The sequence below is a fragment of the Nanorana parkeri genome, unplaced genomic scaffold, assembly GCF_000935625.1.
Source record: "Nanorana parkeri isolate BGI_ZX_2015 unplaced genomic scaffold, ASM93562v1 scaffold2557, whole genome shotgun sequence".
NCBI lineage: Eukaryota > Metazoa > Chordata > Amphibia > Anura > Dicroglossidae > Nanorana > Nanorana parkeri.
In genome coordinates, this window is record NW_017308825.1 from 88,104 (window position 1) to 102,660 (window position 14,557).

Below are 14,557 nucleotides of genomic sequence, written 5' to 3' on the forward strand. Positions count from 1 at the left end.
GCTGTAGCTCGCAATATACTGAGCTTTGGGTGACGGGAGGACGCTAGTTTGTGTCCTCCCGTGACCCTTAGAAGAATTTTGGGGAAAAACACTGACCCCATAGTTCTCCTTTAAGAAATTGTATTGATGCACCTGGAATGCATTAAACTGATTTAAACCCAAGGATTAGTTGAGCTTTAAAGTAAAATTCAAACATATTATTCCAAAAGAAATATATTTTATTATTTTTTTTAATCCACAGCTTTAAACATTTCAATGCATCATATGATCCCCGTATCAGCAATGCAAAAAGCAGAATGTAAATCCCTTGTGCACTTTGACCCCCCCTGATAGAGCTGTCGTGAAGCATAAATAATTTTAAGGAAATCTCATATACATAAAAGGGATAAAATAAAGATTGCCCAGACGATACACCGCAGGGAAAATACAGATTCGGGGTTCAGACATTGAGGAAAGAAGAGGTGAGCTTATTCTGAATAACAGAGAACCTGCACATCGTTAAGAGCTGTGTCATCGTGACCCAGTCCGCCTCTTCCCTCCACTCTGGTCCTGATGCCGTAGATGCCCCAAGGGCACTCGTCACTCCAACTTCCGTAGTTCCCCCAGTCCAGGCCGTCACCTTCCAGGACATCGGAATTGGAGCACCGGAACTTAATGTTGTTGGCTGCCGTGTTATCGTGGCTGCCGTGCTCAACTCTCAGACTAAAGCTTGTCAGAAATCCAGATGCACAAAAGAAACTGCTTCTCCAGGAGCCAAATCTGCAGAGGACATATGGGAAGTTGTGTCAGTTATGGGAAGGAAGGAAAGGACAGAAGCAAGGACCAAAGGAGGGAAGGAAGAGAATTAGGGGGGAAAAGGAGGAAGGAAGGAAAGAAGTAAGGAAGGAATGGAAGGAAGGAAAGAAAATGAAGGATGGAAGAGAGGAAGAAAAAGGGAGGGATGGATGGATAGAAGTAAGGAAGGAAGAGAGTTAGGGCGAGGATAAAAGGAAGGAAGGAAGGAAGAAAATAAGTAGGGAAGGAAGAGCTTTAAGGAGAAGGAAGGAAGGAAATAAGTAAGGAAGGAAGAGAGTTAGGGAGAAGAAGGAAGGAAGGGAAGGAAGGAAGGAAGGAAAGAAGTAAGGAAACAAGAGAGTCGGTGAGAAGGAAGGGAAGGAAGGAAGGTAGGAAGGAAGGAAAGGATAGAAGCAAGGGAGTTAGGGGGAAGGAAGGAAGGAAGTTAAGGAATAGAAAGAAGGAAAGAAAAAAGGAAGGAAGAGAGTTAGGGAGAAAAAGGAACGGAAGGAAGGAAGTGGGTTAAGGAATAGAAGGAAGGAAGGAAAGAAAGAAATAAGAAAGCTAGAGAGTTTGGGCAAAGGAAGGAATGGTAGGAAGGAAAAAAAAATGAAGGATGGAAGAGAGGAAGAAAAAGGGAGGGAAGGATGGAAAGTAAGGAAGGAAGAGAGTTAAGGAGAGGAAAGAAGGAAGGAAGGAAGTTAAGGATAAAAGGAAGGAAGAAAATAAGTAAGGAAAGAAGAGCTTTAGGGAGAAGGAAGGAAGGAAAGAAGTAGGGAAAAAAGAGAGTTAGTGAGAAGAAGGAAGGAAGGAAGGAAGAGAGTTGGTGAGAAGAAGGAAGGGAAGGAAGGAAGGAAAGGATAGAAGTAAGCAAGGGAGTTAGGGAGAAGAAGGAAGGAAGTTAAGGAATAGAAGGAAGGAAGGGAGTTAAGGAATAGGAGGAAGGAAAGAAATAAGGAAGGAAGAGAGTTAGGGTGAGGAAGGAAGGAAGGAAGTTAAGGATAAAAGGAAGGAAGAAAAGAAAGAAGAAGGAAGAAATGTTGGAAGAATAGAGAGACGAAGAAGAAAGGAAGAAATGTAGGAAGAATAGAGAGACGAAGAAGAAAGGAAGAAATGTAGGAAGAATAGAGAGACGAAGAAGAAAGGAAGAAATGTAGGAAGAATAGAGAGACGAAGAAGAAAGGAAGAAATGTAGGAAGAAAGAAGGAAGAAGAAAAGAGAAGGAAGGTTGGGAAGGAGCTTGGAAGGGTATTTCTAAATTCCAGGCCAAAACAATAATGGGAAAGTGATAAGTGCAGCACAGAAGAAAAAGTCACCAACCCTTCATTGGAGCCCACCCAGCAGCGGCTTCATACACCCAATCTTGTATCTCTTTCTCTCGAGCACTACGAGGGGCATGGCCCGTGTCCAACTTCTCTAATCTTATGGAACTGAAATGTCCCATGTCCACACTTCCAGGAATCACTAACCTCCCTTCATCCAAACTAGCAGACAAAAATAACTGGCACTGAATGATTAGACTGGCAGGTTACACACACGTAGGGGTCTATTTATCAATGTCGTCACCTGATAAAGAAATGATTATAAGTTGTACCAACGGTCTGTGCTGTGCAATGTGTAGAGACAGTTATTCTCCTTGTTCTACCATGGAGATATTTGGGAGTCTGGAGGTCATTCAAGCTGATAAAGTGTTCCAAAATAACAGGATTGAATGTAATGAATGATCTGCTGCTTATGCAAATTCTTAAAGGAGAACTATGAGATGAGTGATTTCCACTCACCTCATAGTTCTAGCCGACCTGTGACAATGAGACTGTCACAGGTGTCTTAATAATGTCATACTATTTTTTTTATCTTAAAGGAGAACTATGAGGGGGGTGTTTTTCACTCACCTCATAGTTCTAGCCGACCTGTGACAATGAGACTGTCACAGGTCGGCTCAGTAGATCGGGAGGTGAGCGAACACATACCGGCATTCACTCACCTCTCGATCCTGTCACGGCTCTCTGCCGTGACAGGGGAGGGGCTGGATTCCCCCCTCCCCGCTCCGATCCGCCAGCGCTGACTGGCGGAACGGACGGGGGAGGGGGCGGGTACAGCTGGCTCTGCCTCTAGATAGGCAGAGCCAGCTGTCACTCACGCAGCTGGGCGGATCTCGACATCGATGTCGGGATCCGCTCCGGCTGCGGCGTCTCAGTATACCGCGAGCTGTAGCTCCCTATATACTGAGCTTAGGGTGACGGGAGGACGCTAGTTTGTGTCCTCCCGTTACCCTAAGGAGAACTATGGGGAAAAGCCCTGACCCCATAGTTCTCCTTTAAGCGACATATTTAATATGTAAAATGTTTATATTTGGGAGGTCCAACATGGCAACTGGTCAGGAGTGAAGCTTCAAAAGCCTCCCGTTTTGACTAAGGGGGTTATTCACTAAAGAGCCGAAGGATCCAGCCGTAGCTTCAGCTGATCCTTCGGCTCTCTTCGGCCACCTCTACCCTTCGGTTCAGTCGAACCTAAGGGCTGCTGTATGGGCTATTCACACTAGCCCACACAGCAGTCGAAGGCGGCCGAGCCGAGCCGAGCCGAAGGCATATGCTTCGGCTTGACTGGGCCGAAGTGACAGCCAAAGCGGGGAGAACAGCCAGCCGAAACCCAAACTTTCAATACACCAGTACCAGCGCCCATACCACATTGCAGCAAAATACTGTATAAAATCGGGGGCCAAACCTTTTGTACTGAATCCAACTGATCACATTCATTGAGAAAGCTTTCGAGGATTCACTTCCGGTGGTTTCGCTGAGAACACGAGAGAAGAACTATTGCCAGGAAAAGTCTATACTTACTCTCCAACGCTGGATGCGATTTTTTTAACCACGTTTTTGGATGCGTTTTGAGTGCAGTACAGATCGATCGCATTCAGTGCCGTGTCATCAACAAACCAACCTCGTTTTTTCTCCACCTGGACAAACATTGAAAAGTTATCTGATACATTGTGAACCAAATAATATGCTTATTAAAAATTCCCTTCGTTTGGACACAGCTATAGTCAAATAGTCTGAACTTTAGGCAGTCATGACGTCTATGCCCCCAAAGCTCCTTAGACAGACCCTGTCGCCCATTCCTTTCAGTATCTTTAAAGGAGAACTATGGGGTTAAGGCTTTTCCCCATAGCTCTCCTAAGGGTCACGGGAGGACACAAACTAGCGTCCTCCCGTCACCCAAAGCTCAGTATATAGGGAGCTACAGCTCGCTGTATACTGGGACGCCGCAGCCGGGATGGATCACGACAATTCTGTCTGGATCCACCCAGCTGCATGAGTGACAGCTGGCTCTGCCCATCTAGAGGCAGAGCCAGCTGTACCCGCCCCCTCCGCCGTCTGTTCCGCCAGCTGGAGGATCGGGCAGGGGAGGGGGGAATCCCTGGAGGGAGCCGTGAGTGACAGTCACGGCTCTCTGCAGGGATAGATCGCGAAGTGAGCGAGCGCCGGTATGTGTTCACTCACTTCCCGATCTACTGAGCTGACCTGTGACAGTTTCATTGTCACAGGTCGGCTCAGATTATGAGGCTGAATGAAAATCACTCGCCTCATAATTCTCCTTTAATTGGCCAGGCTGCATGTCTGTAGAAAGGCCTGGTATCAATTTTAAGGGGAACTCCAAACCATTTTTTGTCATTGTTTTAATCTCACTTTTAACCCCTTCATGCCCGAGGCCTTTTTTTTTTCTTTTTTTGTTTTGCACCCATGTTATAATCCACATTTTGGACCTGAAAATTTCTGGAAGCCGAGACCCGATAGAATAAAATGTTGGCAGTTGCAAATTTTTTATGATATTAGCGCAACTACTTTTCAAATCCAAAAATTTAGTGAAACATGCACTTAAATGCCCCAAAACACAATAAATAATAATAATTAATAAATAATAAATCTAAAAAATAATTTAATAAAAGAAGTGTTGTATATTACATCACTTCCGCATTCTCGTGTCACTCTCCAGCTTCAGCAGCTACTTTGGGGGTTCCTAGGGGACATTAGATGTCTCCATAAAGAGGACCTGTCAGATCCTCTTTGCTATCACATAGGGGGTTTCTTATCCACCTATGTGATAACAATAAACTTAAGTGAAAATAAAATATAGGGAAAAAAATTAAAGTTGCAAAAAAAAATAAAAAATTAAGTTACACATGAAAAAGAATAAAAAAAAAACACAATTTTTTTTTTAAAAAAGCGGGGTACGACTATGGGCAGCAACCCAACTATGAAAATATTCCTGGAGCCCCCCAGACTGCAGCCCATACTGTCTATGTGCCTACTCCATACCCCTACTCCACACAGGTGGGTATGTGGATGGCACCAGAGAGCCCGCACTGACCAACCAGAGAACCTTACTGACCACCAGAGAGCCACACTGACCACCAGAGGGCCACACTGACCTCCAGAGAGCCGGACTGATCACCAAAGAGCCCACACTGATCACCAGAGAGCCACACTGATCACCAAAAAGCCTGCACTGACCATCAGAGAGCCCGCGCTGGCCGCACTGGCCACTAGAGAGCCTGCACTGGCAACCAGAGAGCCTCACTGACCACTAAAGAGCCACACTGACCCCAGAGAGCTTGCACTGACCACCAGAGAGCCCGCACTGGCAACCAGAGAGCCTCACTGACTACTAGAGATCCACACTGACCCCAGAGAGCTTGCACTGACCACCAGAGAGCCAGCACTGACCACCAGAAAGCCGCACTGATCACCAGAGAGCCGGCACTGACCACCAGAGAGCCCGCACTGACCACCAGAGAGCCCGCACTGATCACCAAAGAGCCTGCACTGACCATCAGAGAGTGCACGCTGGCCGCACTGACCGCCAGAGAGCCCGCACTGGAAATCAGAGAGCCTCACTGACCACTAGAGAGCCACACTGACCACCAGAGAGCTTGCACTGACCACCAGAGAGCCTGCACTGGCCACATTGACCACCAGAAAGCAGAACTGACAACCAGAGAGCCCCATTGAGCACCTGAGAGCCCCATTAGCCACCCGAGAGCCCACACAGAACACCTGAGAACCTGAACAGCCTCCTGCACAGATACTAGTATTGGTGCATCCCTAAATTTTACCATTGGGGGTCACCACAACTTTACAAATGTTACCAAGGGGTCCCAGCCCTAGAGAGAATGAGAACCACCGCTCTAAGGTAATCAGGTTGAGAAAAGCCGGTATAGATAAAAGTTGTCATTTCTATATTGTACAATCATAATAAAAAAAAGAATGTTTGGAATAACTTACTTTAAGCTGAAAGCCTGTTGCCAAGGTCCCTTCGGGACAAACATCGAAGACGCCCCAGTCTCCTCGGTGTCCCCCATTGTCAATGGTAACAAATTCTGCACAGTTCATGGACACCTGAAAAAGAACAAACAGACACAAACACAAAGCAAGAGACCGCATCTTGTATGGTGGAGGGACTGGAGGCCACCGAGAAGAAACAGAGGAGGCTACTGAAGAGCTGAGGGAACTAGGGAAATACTGAGATAACTGCCAAATATATAACTGCATCCAGGGGGGCTGGCCTATGCAAATGTACAGATTGATCTGATGATATCATCATGTATATGGTGCCACAATTCTAATCCTGCTGCTGTTTTTAAAAGGCTAAAGCAACTAAAACAAAGGAAAATGTGTGTTGTACTGAATGTGTATTTTTTGTTTTCCCAGACAGGAAGTGGCCACTTCTAAGATACACTGCTCTCAAAGTCTTCATTTCTATATAGCTGTCCCAGGTTGGGAGCTCAGACAGTTTACAGTTAGGGACTATGCTGGACTTGTCACCGGTGGTAGGGATGGATCCCGGATGGCACTACCTTCTGATGGGAATGGCTGCAAAGCTTGGTCTGGCTGGAGGGTTGGGAGGCGGCAGAGCCCGTGTTGTTGTGCCCCCTGGAGGTGGCGTCCCAGGGGTGCTCAGAAAGTCACTTGGGTGTGGGACCCCACATGACTCACTGTAGCACTCGGTCACACACCACATTGCAATTTTCTGCACTTCGCCTCCAAGACAGGCCTTATGGCTAGTCTGGGGCAATATTTTTGCACTCCGTCCCCTAAGGCCTGTCAGCGTGGTGCACTGGCACTCTTTATTTATTGCACATAATGCACGATGCACAATTGGCTTTTTTTAAAAAGCGTTATTTGACACACAGATGCTGAAGGTGCAGGTTTTTCGGGGCCTATTCCTGATGCTGGGAGGAGATTCTGTGCCCTCATATAGGGTTCTCTGTCTCCTCCCACCCAAGGGGGGGTCTCTCTTCGGGAGAGCCCCCTACCTAGTACTGTGTGGGACCTGTTCCGGCAGGTCCCCGAAGGATCAGGGTCCACCGGCCTTCGGGTAGGTGGACCAACAGTTTCAAACCCTGTCAGGAGCCTTGCGCCCCGGGGGTCGGGAATCGAGGTCCCTTCTTTATTGAAGGACCAAGCACGTCCCAGTGGTACTACAGAATCAGTATGGGTTTGGGACCCCTCTGTGAGATACTGGCACTAGATCACGACATTCCAAGCTTTTTTTCTGCACATGCTGCTTGGGCAGGTATTTGGCTAGCTTGGAACATTTTTTATCTTGGCTGGAAGGCCCGCCTTGTGTTATGCTCGGCACTTATTTATTTATAGCACTTAGCACAAGCACTTTTACCCCACAGATGACTGAGGGTGTGGGTAACTTTGGGGCCCATCTTGATGTCTAGGGGGTTCATTGAACTTTGGGTCTTTTGCCCTTCCCAACTGAGGATCTGTCTTTGGGAGAACCCTCACCAAGTACTCGGTGGACAGGCTTCAGCTGGTCCCTAAAGATCACCCCGGGAGGTTATGGGATTTGAGGCCTTTCCTTTTTGGAGGAGGACCACAGCACCTTCATGCACTTTTTTCGTGTGGTGCGACTTCACTCTTCAATTTTTTGTTCACAAGGGTTTGTTTTATAAAAATGACCCTCTCTATGACCCCACTGTGTGAAACAGCAATAGGCCACTGCACCTCGCCTCTTGGGCCGGGCCTTATGACTAAAACCAGTTAATTTCTTATACCTGTTGGCAAGGCTTGGCCATTGTACTGTATTTTTGCAGCTTACAGTATTTTTCTTCTCATGTCTGTGCACTTTTTTGGTGTCACCTTTTCCACTCCTAAGGATGATAGGTTTGGGTCTTCAGGCCTACTCTGGTTTCTCGGGGGAGGTTGTGTGGCCATCAGGCTCCTTTCTCCCCTGAACTGGGGATCTCTCTTCGGTAAAACCCCCGAACCTGTTTCAGCAGGTCCCCAAAGGATTGGTGGTCCATCGGCCTTCGGGTCGGTGGACTAAAAATCTCAACCCCTGTCAGGAGCCTTGCGCCCCGGGGGGTCGGGAAATGGGTCCCTTCTTTGGAAGGACCTTGCACCCTTGTGCACGTTTTTGTGTGCTGTGATTTCACGGTTCACTTTTTTTTGTTCACAGGGGGAAGTTTGTTTAGATGCACAATCCACGGGCTTCAAAAGAAAAAAAAAAAACCCCGAACCTAGGACTGGTTGGTCGGCGTCAGCTTACTATGAGTAGAGGTGTCTACATACCTTTGGCTAGGTTGACTTGAGAGCTCTGCCCCGTCAGGATACTAGCACCCCAAAGGGTCAGAAAAAGGGCCCTATCTTTTTTGGGAGATGGACCATTTAGACACGCCCACTGCTCCTTTTTTGTGCTTGATCACTTGCACTTTTTTTTGGCTCATGAGGGGTTTAGTTTTTGTGCACCCACCGTGGACTGCCCAAAAAAATGGGGCTTTCTCTTTGGGAGAGTCACTTCCAAGTACTTTGCAGGCAGGCAAATTCCCTTCCCCTCAGCTCTACGTCACAAAGGAGCAGGGAACGCCCCCCCCCTTCCCCCCCTCACACACACACAACTGCTGACTCTGATTGGGTCAGAAGGAGGGGGTGGTGGTCAGAGTTTTGAGGGGGCTTGGCCCAACCCAGCCCAGCTTCATCACCAAGCCCAGCCTCATCTCTAGTTTTGAGTGGGCTTGGCCCAGCTCAGCCTCATCACCAAGCCCAGCCTCATCTCTAGTTTTGAGTGGGCTTGGCCCAGCTCAGCCTCATCACCAAGCCCAGCCTCATCTCTAGTTTTGAGTGGGCTTGGCCCAGCTCAGCCTCATCACCAAGCCCAGCCTCATCTCTAGTTTTGAGTGGGCTAGGCCCAGCTCAGCCTCATCACCAAGCCCAGCCTCATCTCTAGTTTTGAGTGGGCTAGGCCCAGCTCAGCCTCATCACCAAGCCCAGCCTAATCTCTAGTTTTAGACAGCTCGGCCTGTTGGAGAAAGCTGAATAATAACAGACTTACTTGGCAGGATCACCAGGTAAAAAGTAAAGGAAAAAAAGCCTTAAAAAGAAAACTAATGCAGACGCCACATCTAAGGACTAGTATGCTGCAGTACATCACATGTTTGTTTTTGGGATGCAATGGGCTTTAACGTTCCCTGGACATGATGCCCAGTGCTGAGGATACATTTATAAACGTCCCTTCCACTTTCAGAGCAAGCAGGCCAACACTTTCAAACCTGGGGTACCAACGGACAATCAGAAACCAATCAGAATGGTTCTGGATCATGTGACCACTATCTTAGCTCTGATATAGTGACCACGTGCAGGCAGGAGGCCCCAGTAATAAAAAGGGAAGCCTTCAGCCTGCAGTGCCATTTATTAAAGGAGAACTATGGGGTCAGGGCTTTCCCCCATAGTTCTCCGAAGGGTAACGGGAGGACACAAACTAGCGCCCTCCCGTCACCCTAAGCTCAGTATATAGGGAGCTACAGCTCGCTGTATACTGAAGCGCCGCCTACGGAGCGGATCCCGACATCGACGTCGAGATCCGCCCAGCTGCGTGAGTGACAGCTGGCTCTGCCTATCTAGAGGCAGAGCCAGCGGTCCCCCCCCCTCCCCCGTCCGTTACGCCAGTCAGCGCTGGCGGATCGGAGCGGGGAGGGGGGAATCCAGCCCCTCCCCTGTCACGGCTCTCTGCCGGCACAGGATCGAGAGGTGAGCGAGTGCCGCTATGTATTCGCTCACCTCCCGATCTACTGAGCCGACGTGTGACAGTCTCATTGTCACAGGTCGGCTAGAACTATGAGGTGAGTGAAAAGCACTTACCTCATAGTTCTTTTTTAACAATGTAACTGTTGGATTCAGTTGCACTATTAAAGATAATGATCATTCATAAAAGAAATAAAGAAAAATTCTCAGCATAAAAATATTTATTCAAATGAGTCACGGAGTAATTATCAAAGTGACCGACACACACTGAGCTAAATCTGGCCCGGCCATTTAAAGCATCAGTGACCTCCGGCCACACACAGGATGGGTAAATATTACACAAAACAGTTATTCTGATGTCTCAATAATAATTTCCCTTTTCTGACACCGTCCTCTGTCAGTTCCTTTTATGAAAACATAATTATAAAAGTGCAGAAACAATGAGACAGATTCATCTTTAATGCCTCCGTCTGACTTTACCAAACGGACACAAAGAAAGCTTCTGTCCGGGAGGGAGAAAAAGATTAAAAGGGACATTTCCCAAATGTTGTTCTACAATACAAAACACGATGGAGGAATCTAATGTAACAATCGATGTCTATTATACTGTATGAGGTTCTTTCCAACGAGGAACTGAAACAGGAAATGTCTGCACGCCTCTCATATACATACTGCCCACCGTCATACCCTCCACACTCCTCTCCTATACATACTGCCCCCTGTCATATCCTCCACACTCCTCTCCTGTACATACTGCCCCCCATCATACCCTCCACACTCCTCTCCTATACATACTGCCCCCCGTCATATCCTCCACACTCCTCTCCTGTACATACTGCCCCCCGTCATACCCTCCACACTCCTCTCCTGTACATACTGCCCCCTGTCATACCCCCCACACTCCTCTGCCACCAGTATGTGACGTACGCCCGGCCCGAACCCGCTGTACGTCAGTCACACATGACTATACACAGTTCTGAACTGAGTGTGGCGTCACAAGGACGTGGCGATATATCACTCTCAGCCTCACCCTGCACAGAGATTTCACAGACCGCGGGACAACAATCTCAGGCCAGCAGACTGAGAGCGATAGTCACCGGGGTTGGGTAACTCCGCAGCTAACCCTTTACACACCAAGCGTTCACTGCCACCACGTACTTTAAGTACGCACCAAGTACTGTGACACTTGAAAACTTAAACAAAAGCCTATGATACCGCTGTCCTGTCATCCGTAGTCTAGTATGACCCACAGATATGGCGTGAGGGTTGGATCTGATAGTTGATATTACCAGGTTTTTTATGACGGTACCAGGGGCGCAACTAGAAATCACAGGGCCCCATAGCAAAATTTTGTATGGGGCCCCGTGATTTCTAGTTATACCCCTTGCAGAACCCACTTGAGATCCCACACAGCCCACCTGAGGGTGACCCTGCAGAGCCCGCCATAGACCATCTGGGCTGGTCGCACTCCTTACCTGTCCGCCTCCTCTTCCTCCACGCTCGCTGATAGGCCCCGTCTCCTCCTCCGTCGCCGGGCCCGCCTCCATCTCCGTCCGATCGGCATCTGGCCGGGCCCCCCGTGTGCCCCGGGCCCCATAGCGGCCGCCTGGGTCGCTATGGCGATTGTTACGCCACTGAACGGTACATACTGCAACCCCCAAATCACAGGCTGTGCCCACCCATCATGTACACACTGCAACCCCCAAATCACAGGCTGTGCCCACCCATCATGTACACACTGCAACCCTCAAATCACAGGCTGTGCCCACCCATCACATACACACTGCAACCCCCAAATCACACACTGCAAACCCCCACAACATATACACTGCAATTCTTTGTACAATATATTATTTTACACCTAAAGTTTGTGGTGTTTATTTCTTCGCTGGCCTTCCCCTCTCGACCAGGACAACATGGGTGTTGATAGATAATATGGATATCATTTATTAATATTATGTTATTATTTGTTTTAAATCCAAGTCATTATATATGGATGCTCGTATGGCACTTAATAGTGTCATACTATTTTTTTTGATCTTAAAGGAGAACAATGAGGTGAGTGCTTTTCACAGGTCACAGGTCGGCTCAGTAGATCGGGAGGTGAGCGAACACATACCGGCGTTCGCTCACCTCTCGATCCTGTCACGGCTCTCTGCCGTGACAGGGGAGGGGCTGGATTCCCCCCTCCCCGCTCCGATCCTCCAGCGCTGACCGGGGGAACGGATGGGGGAGGGGCGGGTACAGCTGGCCCTGCCTCTAGATAGGCAGAGCCAGCTGTCACTCACGCAGCTGGGCGGATCCAGACATAATACCAAGTACCGTATTCGGTACAAGTACAAGTACAGTTACTTTTGAGCTCCAAGACCAGACTAGAGAAAAATTCAAACATTAGGAGGCCGCTGTCATTTGTAAGGAGCACACGGAGCTCCCGGGATTTGTACATCTCTGTTTTAATGTATGATTTTGTTTTTATAAACATATATAAAGTGATGCAGCGATACCAGTTTTTGCGAGTACAAGTACTGATACTTGTCCAAGTCCTCACAGACACAAGTACTGATACTTGCCCAAGTCCTCACAGACACAAGTACTGATACTTGTCCAACTCCTCACAGACACAAGTACTGATACTTGCCCAAGTCTTCACAGACACAAGTACTGATACTTGTCCAACTCCTCACAGACACAAGTACTGATACTTGCCCAAGTCCTCACAGATACAAGTACTGATACTTACCCAAGTCCTCACAGACACAAGCACTGATACTTGTCCAAGTCCTCACAGACACAAGCACTGATACTTGCCCAAGTCCTCACAGATACCAGTACTGATACTTGCCCAAGTCCTCACAGATACAAGTACTGATACTTGCCCAAGTCCTCACAGACACAAGTACTGATACTTGCCCAAGTCCTCACAGACACAAGTACTGATACTTGCCCAAGTCCTCACAGATACAAGTACTGACACTTGCCCAAGTCCTCACAGATACCAGTACTGATACTTGCCCAAGTCCTCACAGACACAAGTACTGATACATTTTTGTTTATTGTCATGTGACAGTTTTTCTAAAACAATACAGACTAATGATTTCGGGACAGTGGTGGAGCGCCAGAGCCCGGTCCCAGCTGCAACCGCTGCAACCCCGGTAGTTCTCATGAAAATGCCAAGTATCGGCACTGGTACTCGAAAAGTATCAGTGCATCCCTACTAAAAAGGGCGGTTTACTTGTTGGGGGTATTGTTACATTTGACATACCTTTTATACTGGTGACATATTGATTGTTTCAGTTTGTAATAAGAGTTTCTGTGAAATTTTTCTGGGACATATTCATCGAGTTTTTCGTTTTGTTTGTTCCCCTTTAGGTAGAGGAGCAGCAAGGAAAAGGAGATGATACAGCTCTTAACGGGATCGAGCTTTATTGTGATTATTATTCCGATACAGTCAAAAGAGGAACAATATCCTCAACTAAAGGAAGGTATGTCCACACAACTTTACATGTATCACAACATCCAAGAGCTCCACATCCCCCCAACGCTGTAACGTTTGGTGGCCATTAGGGAGGGATTCCAGTGGGGTCACTCTGCTCCTTCCAGCATGGTGGCCCTCTCACCATATCGGAGCCCCCAGTTTCATATTATCTATGTTGGGGAAGATGACCACACTTAGAATTTGAATATAATTATTATTTCTGTGTACAGCTAAGTTTGTATAGCTCTGCCATATACCAAAGTGCTGTACAGAGAACACTGAGCCAGTCACATCAGTCTCTGTACAGAGGAGCTTACACTCTAATGTCCCCTCCCCCACAGTCACATCAGTCTCTGTACAGAGGAGCTTACACTCTAATGTCCCCCCCAAAGTCACATCAGTCTTTGTACAGAGGAGGTTACACTCTAATGTCCCCTCCACAGTCACACTCTATTATTATACATTTGTATAGCTCTGACCAGTGGCAGAATTACCGCCGGTGCCGCCGCACCGGGGCCTGAGGCTGTGGGTGGGCCCAGTGGGGTCCAGTCCTGGGCACCCCCACAGCCTCAGTGGGGTCCGGTCCTGCAATATGGGGCAGACCCGGCTGCGGCGTCTCCGTATAGCTACAGCTCGAGGTTTACTGAGCCTAGGGTGACGGGAGGACGCTAGTTTGTGTGATCCCATTACCCTAAGGAGAACTATGGGGAAAAGCCCTGCCCCCATCGTTCTCCTCTAAGGAGATTTTAAAATTGTTTGACCGGTCATCCTTCATGTCTTTAAACAGTTGGGGAGGTTGGACTGGAGAACGATGGTGCCCCTCTGGGTATCTCACCAGCTTTTCCCTGAGGGTTGAGGGTTCCATCGGCAGAGGAGACGACACGGCAGCAAACAACATCCAATTTCTGTGCTCCGATCCAAATATTTTGGAAGGAAACGGTGGAGTTTGGGGGGGCTGGGGAAGCTGGAGTGGCGCCTGCCCAGTTGGAATTTGTGGTATCACCACCAGAGTGGAAAGACCCCAAGGAAGGGGAGACGACACGGCTCTGAATGACGTCAAGTTTGAATGCTGTTGAAGCTGAAATTGATACAGATATAAAAGATAGAACTGAATACATCCGTGTCTTATCAATAAATGCCTTTTCTAAAAGCAAGCCATGTCCACGCCTCAATTTAATTTGCTATCAGCCTCTTACATTCCTCTATACACTGAGTGGCCAGATTATTATGACCACCCCATCAGTACTTCGTTGGGCCGCCTCGTGACTCCACGAGATGA

At 48.1% G+C, this 14,557-nt stretch overlaps 1 protein-coding gene across 1 annotated transcript; it reads left to right on the forward strand.

The window, feature by feature from the left end:
- The first annotated feature begins 10,372 nt into the window (after window positions 1-10,372).
- Window positions 10,373-14,354, forward strand: LOC108801917 (vitelline membrane outer layer protein 1-like). The gene is made up of 3 exons (XM_018573825.1): window positions 10,373-10,387; window positions 13,173-13,285; window positions 14,066-14,354. Exons 1-3 carry the CDS (start codon window positions 10,373-10,375, stop codon window positions 14,352-14,354), a joined length of 417 nt encoding a protein of 138 aa, XP_018429327.1.
- Window positions 14,355-14,557: the final 203 nt, after the last annotated feature.